The sequence below is a fragment of the Protopterus annectens genome, chromosome 9.part0 (genome assembly GCF_019279795.1).
Source record: "Protopterus annectens isolate FY-2018-M chromosome 9.part0, PAN1.0, whole genome shotgun sequence".
NCBI classification, from domain to species: domain Eukaryota; kingdom Metazoa; phylum Chordata; order Ceratodontiformes; family Protopteridae; genus Protopterus; species Protopterus annectens.
In genome coordinates, this window is record NC_056743.1 from 1,144,337,294 (window position 1) to 1,144,354,472 (window position 17,179).

A 17,179-nucleotide genomic window follows, 5' to 3' on the forward strand; every position below is an offset into this window, starting at 1 on the left:
ATCCTGTGATCTTTGACGAACATCAGAAGCTAAACACAATTACAAATCCTTCTTTAATTAAATTAGGAAACAAACGAATAACACCCCCAACATTGCTTAGAACCTATCCAAAATGGCACTATATGCTCAGATCCAGTAGAAATAGTTAACACACTAGCAAACAAATTCAATGCAAATGTCACATCAGAAACAACTCTTCAAAGCTCACATATCAAACAGAATTTCAAACCCCTGTCATAAACAACAAATTATTTTTAAAGATTCTCTCTAAAAATACATAATGCATTGGGCCTAATAATATACCTGGTTGCCTGATAAACAGAACAAAACACACCCTGGTGAGCCTGCTATTACAACTATTTAATCCAAACCTAGCCACTTCCATTGTCCCTGAAGTGTGGCACACAGCTTTTGTGATGCCACTTCATAAAGGTGAGTCTAAACTGACCCCAGAAATGACTGATCTAGTATCCTGACTAGTCTTGTCTGAAAAACCATAGTACATCTCATAACTGACCAAATTAGCTATGATATCAAAAATCATATAAGGCTTACCTCCCAGCAGTTTGGCTTTGTTATGGGTTGATCCTGTCTGATGAATCTGTTTAAATTCTTTATGAGATAGTAGCATAAACTGTGGACAGTGGGCATGTCATTCATACAACATACCTTGAACTGACTAAGTCTTTTGGTACAATGCAATAAACAAGTTGAGTGAGCCCAAACTGAATTCTATGTAGTTAGGTGGATGACACATTGATTGAGGTCTAGAACCCATATACTGAGAGTGGCAGGTGCATCCTTAGTAAACATGAAGGTGATCAGTGTTTTTCCTGAGGGTTCCATGCTGGGACCTCTATTATTCAGCATACACATTAAAGATCTCCAAACTACAAATAGGGATCTCTGGCTTACCAAGTTGATGACTACAAACTTGGTGCCATCCATAAGTTCTTCTCTGATAAGTAGAAACTCCATCTGAAACTCACTTATGCCAACAACTGGAGCTCAAAATGTGGGTTAAAACTGAATGTTTAAACACCAAAACACTCCATAAAAAATGATGTTGGCAACCCTTCAAAAATCTTCAAAAAACAAAACAGTTAAGTGCTTTGAATTTTCATTACATTTTGAAGGTTTTGAAGGGTGGTCATCAGTGTTTTTCATGGAGTGTTTTAGTTTTTAATCAGTTTGTGGATACATTTCTTTGGTTTCTTAAAACTGCATGAGAAATGTACAATATCATTGCATTTGATAATCTCTTTGTCTATCTTATGGTATAGAAAACACTTCACGTCAGAATGAAAGTGCAGTGAGAAACCTGGGAATGGGTAGATAATTTCTTTGCCTTTCAGCATTATATTGCAACAATGGTTAGAAAATCTTCTTACCTGACACAGCTGACTGCAAAAGGTATTTTCTTTTGATCCAAGGAAGTTCTGGTCCTCTATATTCTGCATTGATCAGAACTTTTATCAAATACAATGCCCCTTTTGGGATGCATCATACTAGACATATCAAGCAACTAGAAAAACCCCAAAGGTTTCCAGTTAAAAAGACCACAGACCTAAATGATAACAGCTAACAGGAGAGAGTGTCTGGAAGCACTGCCTCTGTATTTAGTGTCCTATGGACTATTTTGGAGAAATATGTGCCTTGCCTTTCAGATCATTAGCTATCCAGCAGTCCAATGCCTCTTTTATCTCCACAAATTAAACATTCACTAACACTAGAACCAGGAATCTAAACATACTTCAACAAATAAACAAAACATGGTGGAGAAACACTTTGTCATGCAATGCTTACCACTTCTCTGAAACAAGCTTCCACTCCAAATTAAGCAATGCAACACATTTCTTCTTTCAAAAAGAAGTTAGACAACTAGATAGGTATCCACAAATTTGCCCCTGGTATGACCTGCCTGCTGCTCCTTGTAAAATGAGATAAGTTTTAAGGGTGGGTAATGGCAAGGAGTTAATGGCCACTAGGCCCTTTTACCTTGTATTTTCTATGATTCTTTTATTATACAAAAGTGTGCCTACGTATAAGCATATATGGCTAATTACCTTACGATAAACTCTTGCCTGGTATGGTTCCTATATTCCTACAGCTCTAAGTCTATAACATTTCAGAAATAGGGATGGATCTAGAAGTCTGACAGAGTTCATGCAAATGGACACCTGGTTACAACACCAGAGTTTTACCCAGCTGGACTGAGTTCAAATCACAGAAGCTCACATACTTTTTTCTTTACCAGAGGTGTGTGCTTGAAGATCCAGAAAATAAATTGCTGGACTTTCTAGGTGTTTTTAACTGTGAAACAGATACATTTTAATATTTTCATAGTGAATTAGCAAGACATTTCTGAAAAGAAACACTTTATTTTCTTATATTGTTTTGCTGTAGTCTTGCAAAATCTAAGGGGTCAGTCTAAAGTGTCAATGAAAAGCAAACAGTATAGCTGATTTCCACCACAATGTTGTGCTGGTGCACTTACTCCATATTAGAATGGATAGGGTATATTATTAATGACCACACAATTTATGCATCATTTATTTGAAGTGCTGACAAGGTTGTTGTTTTTTACAAGTTGTATACTTAAATATTCATATTTTTTCTATAGGATTCAAAGATAATCCTCTGGCAAGTCAATCACACTCTAATAGTTGTGTTAGTGCATAAACATGGCATCATTATGTACAGGCTATTCACTTCATTAGGTAGTTTTGGATGGTTGATAGCGTGATAGAAGCACTGCCACTGAATATTACCTGAGGTATATAATTTGCTTCTGTTATGGGCTGATGTCTAACACATCTGCTACATTACTGTCATGTAAATGATTTTAAGGAGGTACAATAGAAATGGGAAGGAGAATGTACACATTCTGCATGTAGCACAGTGTGTGTCAGTTCCACACTAAGAATAAGCAGCAGAAGATGCTACCAGAAGAGGTAGTACCATTTAATACCCGTATATGCAGGCACTGTGCCTTCAGGCTTCTTTGTTAATTAAATCTTTGGCCCAACATTTAAGCAGGTCTAGGCTCTCTACTGCAGCCTAGAGGCATACAAGTGAGTTGCAGAGCCACTGTTGACTGATGTTCATAGATTCAAAGGTTCTTAGGTGTGTACTAGGCTAATGGCCTGGAGCCTTTAAAAGCCTAGCCAAAAAAAAATGCCCAGGCACCGTGCCACCAAATGTTAGTTCACAGTGCCCCTATCCAATAGTGCAACTGGAGTGATTGATCCCTAGGGTGAACTTTCTGTTACCCATCCACTCGTCAAGATCTCTCTTGAAGAGGGCCAGCAAGGTGCTCTGCTTGACATTAACAGAACGTTTATTTCAGAGTATGGGCAATCTTTGGGAGATCAGACTGTGCCTCTAGCATGTTCTGTTAATTGTAGTAATGAGGTTGTGATCTCTGGAGCATGTGGCATGGAGGATTGGGATTTCTTTAGGTGTAGCATTTCAAGTAGGGCTGGGTCAGACATGGCTTTGTAAGTCAAGCAGAGATCCCCTATAAGTGGACAATAAGACAAAGAGAACAGCTGAAGTTTCTTGAGTCTGTCCATATAGGGCATGTGTTTAAGGCCTAAGATCCTTCTGGTAAGGTACATGCCAAATGAGGTGTTATATGTGATGACTGGTCTAATGAGGGATGAGTAGAGAGGGATGATGACCTCTTTCTTTCTGGATGTGAAACCTTTGGTTATAAGATGTGCCATGTAGAAGGACTTTCTGAACACAGTGGCAATGTGGTGGTCGAAGATGAGGTGGCTGACAACCAGAGTGCCCAGATATCCTATGGCCCCTTCAGTGTTCAGTGGGCTGCCATCAGCGTGGTAATTCATGGGAACTAAGTTTTTATCAAAAGGCATGATAAAGCATTTTATGGCGTTAAGCTTCTGGCCATGGTACCAACACCAGTCATTGGTCTCTTGGATCTCTTTTGTAGGATGTCTGCATTACTTGGGGAGTGGATAATGACTCCTAGCTTGCAGTCATCAGTGAACTTGGTCAGCCAATGTCCTTCTGTGTTGGCCTGGACTTCTGAGAAGTAGATGCTAAACAGGAGAGGGGCCCAGGACTGAGCCCTGTGGGACTCCACTCGTGACTGGTCGACAGTCTGACTTGGAATCTGCAACTTTCACTCTGTGGGTCCTGTCTGTGAGCCAATTTTCAACCCACCTGGTGCTGTAAGGATTGATGCCTAATTTGGTGAGTTTATCAATGATACCTGAGTGGGGAATGGTATCAAACACCTTGGCCAGGTCGAGGTAGGCTGTATGCACTGCCTTACCCTCATCTACAGCCTTGGTGACTGCCTCGAAGAAGTCAACCAGGCTCAGCAAACAGGATCTCCTCTTGACAAAGCCAAACTGTGCAGGGTCAAGAGTTTGGGGATAGGTTATATCTTTGTTAAGCAGGTCCATGATGATGCGCTCCATATCTTTGCATACCAGACTCATCAGGCTAATGGGGCGATAGTTCCCAGGGTCTGTAGTTGCTCCCTCTTTATGAAGCAGGAAGATTGTAGCAGTGTGCCATTCATTAGGGACAAAGCCTGAGGTAAGACTGTGATTGAACAGGGCACACAGATGTGGTACCAGTTCATTTTGTAGCTCATATAGGATGCAGCCAGGAATGTTATCAGGTCCCATGGATGCTGTATTCTCAGCTTTGGACAATGCAGCTTTTACCTGTGCTGCAGAAATGGTGGTTACAGGGCTTTCTTCTTGTATTGTGATAGGGCCCTTGGGGGGTAAAGTTGGCACTGAATCTGTCAACCAGTATGTTGGCTATATCTGTTGGCTCAGTATAGGAGGTGCCCTTGTGCAATAACTCAGAGCTATAGAAGGCTTTGTGGTTGTTTTGGTGTCAGCCCCAATTCTACCTTCATAGCTGGCTTTAGAGGATTTGATAAGGGATCTCAGTTTTTTTTTGAGACTGATAAGGGAGGTTTTCCAGTTTTGTGACTTCTTTTTTCTGCAACAGTTTCTTCCTTCTGTTGTAGAGTTTATTGATGGCTGGGAACCACCAGATTGGCTTCCCTTTTTTTTTTGGAGGAGAGCATCTGAGTTCTATTTGCTATGGCAAGGTCCATGCATTTGTACAGTGCACTGGTATATGATTCGGTAGTCATGCAGATATTTTCCATTGGCATGGGTGCCGAGAAGTTAGCCACCACTGTTTTTAGGAGCCCAAAGTCAGCTTTAGAGAAGTTTTTCAGGGTGGTCACCTAAGCAGGGGGTGTAGATGAGATGGAGATTTCCATGGTGATCAGTTTGTGGCCGGATTTAACAAGGGAGGAATTGATTATAGGTGTGGAGCAACGGTCTCCCATGTTGGTGATAACCAGGTCGAGGTTGTTGATTCCTCTAGTGGGGGTCAGAATGAGCTAGTCCAGGGCATTGGAATTGATAAGTTTTGGGCCTGTTCATTGGTACTTGAATAGTTTTCCCAGATGATGGAAGGATAGTTGGAGTTACCCAGTATGAACATATTGGGTTGGACCTTGATAGATTCCAGGGTGCTTAGGAACTTGGAGTGAGAGTCTAGGGACATGTTTGGGGTTGTGTAGCAGGCAATGGCTTGTATTGCCATCTTACCCAGTGTTAGTTGTATAAGAAGTATCTCAGATGCATTATGCTGGGCTACCAAGCTAGAGGTGTGTATATCAATTAAGAATATGGAGACACTACCACCTTTGGAGCTTCCGGATATATTTTGGGGGCGAAAGGTATGGAATGAGTTGTAGTTTGGGAGCAGAGGGGTTCTTTCAACCTCTTTAAACCAGGTCTCTGTTACAGCACAGATGTCAACATTCTCCATTTTGAGGAGAGCTTCAAGCGAGTGCACCTTGAGATTTAGACTTCTAGCAGTGAGCAGCATGACCACCAGATTGCATTTGTTTGTAGCTGTTATGGTGGAATTTTGGTCTTTGGAACACTTCCTAAAAGGCACTATAGGGGTGGCAAGAGCCTTTGCTGACAAAGCTGCTAGTCCAGTGATGGTGAACCTATGACATGCATTTCAAAGATGACACTCCAGCGTTCACCAACACCTGAGTTACCAAAGAAACTGAATGAACAAAAATACAAGAAATATGTGACCTTGTACTTATTAAAACTCCACAACAAGAAAATCATTAACTGATGTTAATCATATCAAACGCAATGTGTTCCATATTTTTTTCAGTTCAATTCAAAATTACTATTAAAAGTAGGGTAATTTTTTGTGCACTATTTTAAGCCCAATTATCAGTTTGCATATAATTTTCCCTATTGTAAGTCACTGATTTTTCTTTTACCTTTATAATGCATAGCAGCACACATGATTGGACTGCATTTATTCAAATAAATGAATATGTAAAGAATTGTTTCTCGTTTGTTCAGGGGGGTGACATGCCAGCAGAGTCACGATAGGCATTTTCCAAATTTTTGACACACTAAGCCCAAAAGGTATGCCATCACTGTGCTAGTCACTGCTTATTAAGCAGAAATGAGAGTAAGTCTGTAAGGGCAGAACAAGGCTGAAGTACAGCTCCAACTTCCTCCAGAATAGGCTAAATACTGATAGGGATGCATGGGTATATGAGGTAATGAGAACATTCTGCTTCATTCTATGTAAATGCAATGGCTGCTAGTGGACTGGAACAAGACAGAAGGTGATACTTTCAATCACTGTTTTCTTTTCTTAGGTAGAGGACAGTTTGCATAACAATGTGCAGAAATCTGGATGGTAGAAGAGCTATTCCAAAATGAATCTGCATTGTTAATAAAACACTTTACATTTGCTGCTGTAAAGAGCAGAGTACAATAGGAAGTGAAGTCAAGTCTGGGCAGCATTAGTCTGTAGGGTAAAATCAATATTTGCATAAGGTTCACAAGAAAAGAGAAGGTGGGAGCAGGGTATGTAGCAAAAAATTTCATAGGTATTTTTGTCATCAAAAGAGAAAGAAAAAGAAAATGAGAAAGATACAAGTGTGTGTGTGTGTGTGCGTGTGTGTGTGTGTGTGTGTGTGTGTGTGTGTGTGTGTGTGTGTGTGCGTGTGTGTGTGCGTGCTTGCACATGAGCATGTGCGTGAATGAATGTGTATGCATGGATAGAGAGAACTAGACAGATATGAAACAGGAACAGAGTTAGTCTCTTGTTAATGTCAAACAGTATCATACAAGTCTTTGGAAAGATAAAAATGAGATAATAAGTGTAGAAGAAACAGTATGTGCATTATTGTGATGGAAATTATTCTGAGCTTCTCCATTTCCTTGAAACTGTCGAACAGTAACAGATTGTTTTACTTGAATGCAATGGCAAGTAGGATATGTTGGGTGGGTGGGGCATTATTGGAATACATTAACACCCGAGCTGTGCCACTCATCCATTATCAATATTCATCTGGGCCAGTAGTACTTGTCACATATAACGGGGTGCTACTGTAAACAGACACCAGGGTACTTTATGCACTTTTCACCATTACCGCTCCAGTTGCACTATTATGTATTTTGAACTATGATGTGTGCCTGTTTATCCACAACTTGAGTAGCAATGTACATGATTTTTGTTGTTAAATTTACAGGTATGCTGTTATACCTAAAGGTTTCACAATGCAGCATAATTTATAATAGCAACAGTTAGTTTTAGCCAAAACATCTGTGTACACTTTCTGTACTCTGCACAAAGAAACATTAAAAAGCATCAGTTACTATTTTAAAAGGTTAACAAAAGAAGAACATAACCAGTGAGCTTCTTCCGTGATCTTGATACTGTAAAATGTTCATAGATTTTAGTCGATGATGATATATATGATTATAGTGTATGATTATGTATTCAAAAAGTAGGATTGATAACTTTATTTTTTATCCATATAAGAAAAATGATTATATGCAGTAGGGGCAGAAACAGAAGCTGCATTCCATGGAGGCATCTGAGGAAATGCTGGGGGCTGCAAGAACTTTGTGGCCTGGAGGCTCTATTGTGGAGGAAACATCCGATGAGTATGCTGTGGTGAAAACCTTCGAGGACCTCGCTGTGCTGGAATCAACTGGGGAGCTTGTGCAGAAATCAAAGGAACAGCTTGCGATTCCTGTGGATTCTGCATCAGTATTACAGGCTGCAATTCAAACAGACATAAATGAAAATGAGTCATTTCTTGAACACAGAGACAGTTTACACTCAAAAGACACAGGGATAAGGAACAGCACTCTGGTAGTCAAAGGATTCCAGGACAGATAACAGGGCACTCTGGTAGTCAAAGGATTCCAGGACAGATAACAGGGCACTCTAGTAGTCAAAGGATTCCAGGACAGATAACAGGGCACTCTGGTAGTCAAAGGATTCCAGGACAGATAACAGGGCACTCTAGTAGTCAAAGGATTCCAGGACAGATAACAGGGCACTCTGGTAGTCAAAGGATTCCAGGACAGATAACAGGGCACTCTGGTAGTCAAAGAATTCCAGGACAGATAACAGGGCACTCTGGTAGTCAAAGGATTCCAGGACAGATAACAGGGCACTCTGGTAGTCAAAGGATTCCAGGACAGATAACAGGGCACTCTGGTAGTCAAAGGATTCCAGGACAGATAACAGGGCACTCTGGTAGTCATGGTAGTCAAAGGATTCCAGGACAGATAACAAGGCACTCTGGTAGTCAAAGGATTCCAGGACAGATAACAGGGCACTCTGGTAGTCAAAGGATTCCAGGACAGATAACAGGGCACTCTGGTAGTCAAAGGATTCCAGGACAGATAACAGGGCACTCTGGTAGTCAAAGGATTCCAGGACAGATAACAGGGCACTCTGGTAGTCAAAGGATTCCAGGACAGATAACAGGGCACTCTGGTAGTCAAAGGATTCCAGGACAGATAACAGGGCACTCTGGTAGTCAAAGGATTCATGGACAGATAACAGGGCACTCTGGTAGTCAAAGGATTCCAGGACAGATAACAGGGCACTCTGGTAGTCAAAGGATTCCAGGACAGATAACAAGGCACTCTGGTAGTCAAAGGATTCCAGGACAGATAACAGGGCACTCTGGTAGTCAAAGGATTCCAGGACAAGAGCACAGGATTATATGTTTTCTTCATTGTTTAAATATGCATATGTAAGTTTAAAACCAGTGATGAATGCTTTATATATAGTCACCTGTTTTATGGGTGTACACTGAAAGCACACAGTAGGAAATGCTATACAGCTGCTCCTAATAACACCTGTCTTTAGAGACAGAATAAAGCAACAGTTTTGTATATTAGTTTAAAAAGGTGAAGAAAAGACAATTTAATAGCAACTTTATTTACAGTAACCACATTCTTTTCAATGCCTATTCAAATCTCAGAGAAGTCCATTTATCTTTGCAGTGTACCTTTCTCAGCTCTGACGTGGGATTACAGTGCTTTACATATTCATGCATGCATGCTATAAATGTTAAAGGAAAGAATAACATGCTGACAACTTACCATGCAAACACACACACACACACACACACACACACACACACACACACACACACACACACACACACACACACACGCACACACACGCACACACACATTCAGTGTATGCTGGCCAGGATATTAATTTACAGTTGCCATATGTACCTGCAGAGTTACAGTTAAAAACTGGCCATTATCCAAATCTCAAGAAAATAAATGTGCATGGAGAATTACATTTTAAAATGTTAACGAAATTAAACATTCACACTAAAACAGTGTATTTATTTGAATTTTTTTACTGAACAGATCATTTCTGACCAGTCTTAGAAATAGTAAATGTAAAAAAGAAAGAAAGAAAGAAAGAAAATAACTCACAGGAAAAAATATGGGGAAGGAAGGCAGGTGTTAAACATGATTGTGTTTGACAGTCACATTAATGGTAAACATTGAATGTGAGGGTCTCTGCTGATATCCAAGACACCCAAGGCTAAAAACAAGAAAATAAGTATATTTTGTGATTCAGCTGCACTTTTTAAACTGTACTTTGTCGAATTGTGGCATTATATCTGCTTTTTACTGTTTGTGACTCTATCATTTTCTGCCCTTGATTTCAACTGTACTGTTAGCCTAGATAATATAGTCTAGATTCAGATCTGTTGAATCTAGCCAGTTATTCTTACACTTGAGCACTAAACCAGCCATGTTACATTAAGAAAGGCTTCCTTGTACCCTTGTAGCAGAAGAATAGATCCTGCCTTGTCTGAGTTGGGGATTGCTAGAGGAAGGTTCATTGTGTGCTTTCCTACTGGTAGCTTATCTCTAAAGTATTTATTTTCACCTGTATTTAAGCCTCCCATTTGCACATTGCTGCATACTATGCAGAGTGGGTTAGCAGTGCCCTGTATAGATGCAAATGCCTTGAAACACAAGCTTTGCCCTGATATCTGTCAGTGGAACCCTCCCATGCTTTCCTGCTGCACAATGGACAAATCAGCTGTGCACTGAACAGCACTGCTACACTTATCCCTAGTCTTCAATAGAAGAATAAGCCCCTTTGTTAGTCTTAATTGTCTGGTCTAATTAGCTCACTCCCTTCCTTAATAGTGCATACAGTAAAAACCTACTAAAATGGCAGGCAGCTTCCCATCATGTCTCTGACCATCCTGATAGACATGGGCATCCTCAGGCAATGTAGAAATTGCCTCACATATGCTAACAGCCACTTACTCCTAAAACAAATTCCCTATGTGAGACATGTAATTACACAATAAAATTGGAATCAGTTCTCTCACATAACACCAAACCAGACAACAAACAGATTTTTGGAACACATGCTTCACTTCTCACACAAAATTAGAACATGGCACATAATCCCACATACACAGAAGGAGTCACTAGAAGCCTACCGGAACATTAGAGACCTCCCAAACGCAAACCACTTGCACACACTGCAAAGCAAATAGAAACCAGTAGACATAATAACACACAGCTCAGTGCCTCAGCAAATAAGTCTGTATGGCAAAACACCTCAAAACCCAATGTCTTGGTCATTGGTGACTCCATAGTGAGACACACAAATGCCCCATTCACCAGGCTGGACAAGGAGAAGGTCTTTGTCATCTGCCTGTCAGGTGCCGGGATACATCAAATCACGCATACACTCAAGTCACTCAACAACAAGTACCATTTTTACTCCGTCATAGTTCATGTTGAGGTGATTGACTTGAGTTGTTCCTCTCTGGACTATATGAAGACAAACATGACTTAGGATATGTGTTCCAGGCAGGTATGAAACTAGCCCAAAGCAGCATTCTATCTTTACCAAGGATGATGCCAAAGTATAAACAAAAAATGATTGACTTCAACAACTGGCTTAGCTTCTGGTGTCAGTCCGGGGGGATCCAGTATCTGTCAGCCTGGGAAGACATGGTTGACAGAGCATGCTGCATTTCCAGAGATGGTCTGCCTGCCTCCTCTAGACTTTTGGATACTGGTAAAGGTGCTTGCCTTCCCCATAGTGCCTTTTTTAGGCAATGTCAAAACAACAAAATTTCCAATGTAACAAAATCCACTGTAGACAAATTCAAGGTTATGCTGCTTAATGCTAGGAGTCTAAACAGGAAAATGCACTCCTTGGAAGCACTACTCACCTTGGAAGATTCTGACATCTGTACAGTCACTAAGACATGGTTCAAGGCCATGGAGAGCACCCTGGCAGTGCAAAACTACAATGCCATCTACACATTCAGACCTCAAAATGAGCATGAAAGAAACAAAGATGGAGATGTATCCATCATCATTAAAGCCAAGTACACCTTGAGACTTGTCAGACAGCATGGCTCTCTCAAACAACTCCATGTCCAACTAACTATAAGTACAAACCCTACAACGTTATTGCTACTACAGGTCCCCCACCACAAAACAAGAAAAGAACATCACCTACCTGGATTTACTGGAGTTACTTGCCATACAGCCAAACACCTTGGTCATGGCAGATTTCAACAAACCTTCCACTGACAGGAGATATACACAAGCACAGGCATGCTCACTGAGAGGTTCCTGGAGTTTGTCAATAAACATGCTCTGGAACAGATAGTTTGCCCTCCCTCAAGGGACTCAAATGTCCTAGACATAGTACTCACCAACATGGGGGGAGGTCTCTGTACACCCACCTGTGTGATGCCCTCACTGATGAGGTCAGACAATAAATCGGTCTTGTTCAAAGTAACTATTGGACTTGATACCCCCCACAGGAGCAAAAGAACTAAAACATTTTTCCAAATCAAGCTACAGCCTACTATGTAATGGTATAAAAAGTTTAACCCCCTCCCCCACAATCAGAAACAATAATTATTCCTATGCAGAGGTGTACACATATGCCCTGTATAAACACTTAAGCACCTATATAGACTTGGCTGTACCTGACTGGATCAAAACCAGGTCCTCCCAAAAAACAAGCCACCCTTGTGGACTTCAAGTATAAACAGGTTATATAACAAGAGGAAGAAACTAATGTTTAAGAACAAGAGGTAATTTACTCAGTGGAGGAAGAATTCCATCCACAGCTTGAACATGTAAATCAGAAATCTTGCAAAGTCCTCTAAAGCTAATTATGAAGCCAAAATAGCATTCCATCCCGAAATCTAAAAGGGAATGCCCGGTTATGTGCCAAGCTAGTAGTGGATGGTACCACTCACACTATATTGGAGGGAATTGCCAACCTGCTAGCTGACAGATTTGGTGCATACTTCAACCCCCTGTCCCCACCAGCCATACCCTAAAGCATACCTGACACCAGTCTCCTGCCTAGTATCTCTAGAGATCAGGTTATATCTGTGGTCTCCAAGACCAAAAACATGCCTTAATAGTAACAGATAACATCCCAGATTGCTTACAAAACAATCTCAAACAGGACCTAGTGGAACCACTTGGTGGTCTCTTTAACCATACCCTGAGAACTGGCTTTGTTCCAACAGAGAGGAGAACAGCAACAGTAATCCCTTACACTAAGGGAGGCCATCAACCAACCCTGGTAACTATACATCCATGAGTCTAACCAGCCTCATCTGCAAGTCCATGGAAAGAATCTTCATGGACATTATCAACAAGGACATAGGTGACCTTCAAACTCTGGACCCAAGCCAGTTTGGCTTTATTATGGATAGATCATGCTTGTTAAACCTACTAGACATCTTTTAGAATGTCACCAAGGACCTGGATAAAGGCAAAACAGTGCATACCACCTATCTTGATTCGGCCAAGGCTTTTGACACAATACTCTACTCAGATATCATTAATAAATTCGCCCATCTGGGATTAAACCTTACATTACTAGATGGGTATCCAACTGGCTCAATGACAGAAAACATACTGTGAAAGTTGGTCTCTCCACCACTACAAGTAGACCAGTTACGAGTGGCATACCAGAAGGATCTGTGCTGGGCCCTTTAATGTTTGGAATCTATTTATCAAAGTCCAGGCTAAAGTAGGCAGCCTTTAGTTTACCGAGTTTGCTGATGATTGCAAATTGGGTGCAATCTTCGAGTCCCCCAAAGATGTTAACATATTATAGAAGCAGCTAACACAGATAAATGATTGGGCTAAAGCCACAAACTAAAACTAAACACAAAAAAGTGCATTATTGTCCCCTTTGGCAAAGTGGAATTCCCTGCTTATTACAATATTGACAACACCCCTATAAGTTCAAACCTAGTGGTGATAGATTTAGGAACACAGGTTGATAGCAATCTGAACTTCGATCACCAAGTTTCCACAGTGGTAAGGAAAGCCTTCTATGTTGCACATCTCATAAGTAAAGGCTTTGCATCCTAGTCCAAGGATGTTATAACTCCACAGTACTCAGCCTTCATCAGACCATTAACAGAGTACAATGCTCCATTTTGCATGTATCTCATCAGACTCCTGCAGCAGCTGGAGAGACCATAGATGTTACTCAAAAAATACAGGGCCTTCAAATCATGACTGAAATGGATAGACTGAAAGCCCTGTCACTGTATTCTGTATCTTACAGACTACTGACAGATGAATTGTGCCTGGCCTACAGGGCAATCTCTGACCCTGCCCTAATACAAATGCTGCACATCCGCAAGTCAAATTGCATAAGAGTCACTCACTCTAGGGATCTTAACCTAACCTGTGACATAAACAGAACATGCTGGAGAGACAGATATATCGTCCAGAGATTGACACTCGACTGGAATAAACTTGCAGTTCATATGAAGCAGAGTTCCTCTCTGAGCCTATTCAAGCACAACATAGACAAAAGGATGGGAGACTACAAATTCACCCCGGGGGTGGCACCCATGTTCCTCATGGATAGGGGTAGTCGGTGCTGATCATAGACTCACTCTGCAAATTATGCCCATCTAACCAAGGACAGTTGGGGTAACTCGGGATTAATATTGCTAGGCTTGAAAGGGCTCTAGGACCATTAGCCTAGTAACCTCCTATGAATCTATGAGCATTATATTATTAATTCGGGCTAGGCTGTTCATAAACATAGTGCACAGTTGCATAATTGCATTCTGCACACTATGTTTGGTATACTAATACATCATTACTATTTTTCATAAACACAGATCATGGTAATAACAGGAATTATACAACAGACTAGCATTATCTCTGAATGGAGCACTTTTGCACAGAGCATACAGTGATGTACTAGGCATACTAGTGATATGGAATGAACGGTTGTGCTGTGATAGCATTACACAGCACAACAGTGTATAGCTACTTATTAACTATGGTCTGCTGTGTATGCACACCTTACTAACTGTTACTTGTTGTATTGTGTTCTGGTGTTCTGATACTCAGTGATTATTTAGCCTTTTTCATTCACTAGGCAGGACGGTGGAACTAGGGTAATTTTTTTTTTCAAAATAAAAAGAGTGTTATGAGAGCTCCCAATGGTGGGAGCTTGGCAGCATCACTGTGAAGGGGTGGGGACAGCATGGGAATGCCTGCTATACAGATAACAACTAGACATTTTCTTACCATTCAGCTATGTGCACAACAAATCAGCAATGAAGAGAAATTGCTGCAGCCAGGTGCAATACAACTATGGTCACATGTTTTTTGTTCCATAGCTGTCAACACAGCCATAGACAAGATATGGAGAAGAAAGCAGCTTCCTCAGGTATAAGCAGACAGGGGTATTATCAGCAAATTAACAAAGCTGCCAATCCATCCCCAGCAGGAACTGTATGTATTATTTTAATGTATTTAAGCAGCCACAATCTGATCACATGATATCAGCTGTTAGTCAACATAGGAACTATCAAAGAACTAATATGTATATACATAGTAGTTGTTTGCTTTGTCCACATACTGAGTTCGGCTGAAATCCAAGGCATATTAGCCTATTTGCTTAAAAATTACATTTTCAATGACACAGTGCAGTACATTGCTGCATATAGCTTCATAGGTTCATAGGATGATACCAGGCTAATGGCCCAGAGGCCCTTATAAGCCTAGCCAAGAATTTTGCTCATGTTCTCACAAAGTCAGCACCTGTTTCCCCTGTCCAGCAGGGACACAGGTGGGATCCCAGGGGTGTATTTTGTGTTTCCCATCCAGTCATCCAGATTCCCCTTAAAGAGGGCTAGAGAGGTATTCTGCTTGACATGGAGAGGGAGTCTATTCCACAGATAGGTAAGTCTTTGGGACACATATCTAGCCCACCAACAAGTTCTATTAATGTCACAGACCAGGATGAGGCCTTGCTTGCAGGTTGGGCAAGTGGAATTTACTGCATGTAGGTTCATAGGTTCATAGGATGACACCAGGCTAATGGCCTGAGGCCCTTATAAGCCCAGCACCTGTTTCCCCTGTCCAGCAGGGACACAGGTGGGATCCCAGGGGTGCATTTTCTGTTTCCCATTCAGTCGCCCAGGTACCTCTTAAAGAGGGCTAAATAGGTACTCTGCTTGACATGGAGAGGGAGTCTATTCCACAGATGGGCGAGTCTTTGGGCCACAAACCTATCCCACCAACAAGTTCTATTAATGTCGCAGACCAGGTTGAGGTCTTGTGTGTGGTTTGAGAGAGTGGAGTTTGACTTACGGATAAGCAGCAACTCCATCAAGGCTGAGTCTGAGATGGCCTTATATGCCAGACACAAGTCACCTATGAGCAATCTGTATGGGACAGAGTAGAGGGACAGGGCTTTTAGCCTATCAGTATAGGATAGGTGTTGAGACTTTGGATTTTCCTGGTGAGGAACATCTGTGGCCTCTCCAGCTGCTACATGTGCTTGGCAAGGTACATGCCGAAGGGGACATTGTGCTCAATAATTGGTCTGATAAGGGAGGAGTACAGGGATGTTGACCTACTTGTTCCTGGATGAAATACCCTTATTTATGAGAGTGGCCATGTAGAAAGCCTTCTGTACAACAGAGGCAATTTGGTGATCAAAAGTCAGGTTGCTATCAATCTGGGCTCCCAAGTCCCTTACAAATGATTGCATGCTTAGTACATTGTCATTAATATAATAATTAATGGGGATGCCATTTTCCCCAGAGAGGATAATGATGCATTTCTTGGCATTCAGTTTGAGGCCATGCTTCTGACAGCAGTCATTAGTTTGGGTAAGGTGCTCTTGGAGGATGTTCACATCACTAAGGGAATTTAAGACAGCACCCAGCTTGATGTAATCTACAAACGTGGTCAGCCACAGACCACTGGTTTTGGCTTGCACCTCAGAAAAGTATATCCCAAAAAGTAGAGGCCCCAAGACTGATCCATTGGGTACACCGCTCATTACAGATCTACCACTAGGGATGGCTTCCCCTATCTTGACTGAGTGGGTTCTATCAGTGAGACAGTTAGCTACCCATCTGGTAACATACAGATTGATGCATAGCTGGGAGAGTTTATCTATTGTGCCAGAGTGGAGAATAGTGTCAAAAGCTTTGGCTAGGTCAAGGTAGGTGTCAACAGTTATTTCTAAATAAGAGAACAATGCTGTTTCTCAGCACCCCCCACTAATTAACTGATGCTATTCACAGTTTACAAAGGAATTCTTTGGTAACTTTTTAACTGAGCCTAGCCAAAAACTCTTAAAACTCCAACAGAACAGAAAACCTAAAGCAAAACAAATGTAATACTCAAATAAGATGCAAAAATAGAAGTGATCAAACCTTAAATGATGAGCTTCAAATCAAAATTAAATGTAGCCATGGATTAGTGATATTCAGAGCAATGAAGATCACACAAACACTTGCTAA

At 41.2% G+C, this 17,179-nt stretch overlaps 1 protein-coding gene across 1 annotated transcript in view; it reads right to left on the bottom strand.

Moving 5' to 3' along the window:
• Positions 1-7,006: 7,006 nt before the first annotated feature.
• Positions 7,007-17,179, bottom strand: part of LOC122811877 (membrane-spanning 4-domains subfamily A member 12-like) — a 656,330-nt gene continuing 646,157 nt past the window's right edge. The window contains exon 7 of the mRNA XM_044084013.1: positions 7,007-8,116. Coding sequence (XP_043939948.1) covers positions 7,976-8,116 — 141 coding nt within the window. The 3' untranslated portion in view covers positions 7,007-7,975. The remainder of the gene's footprint in view (positions 8,117-17,179) is intronic.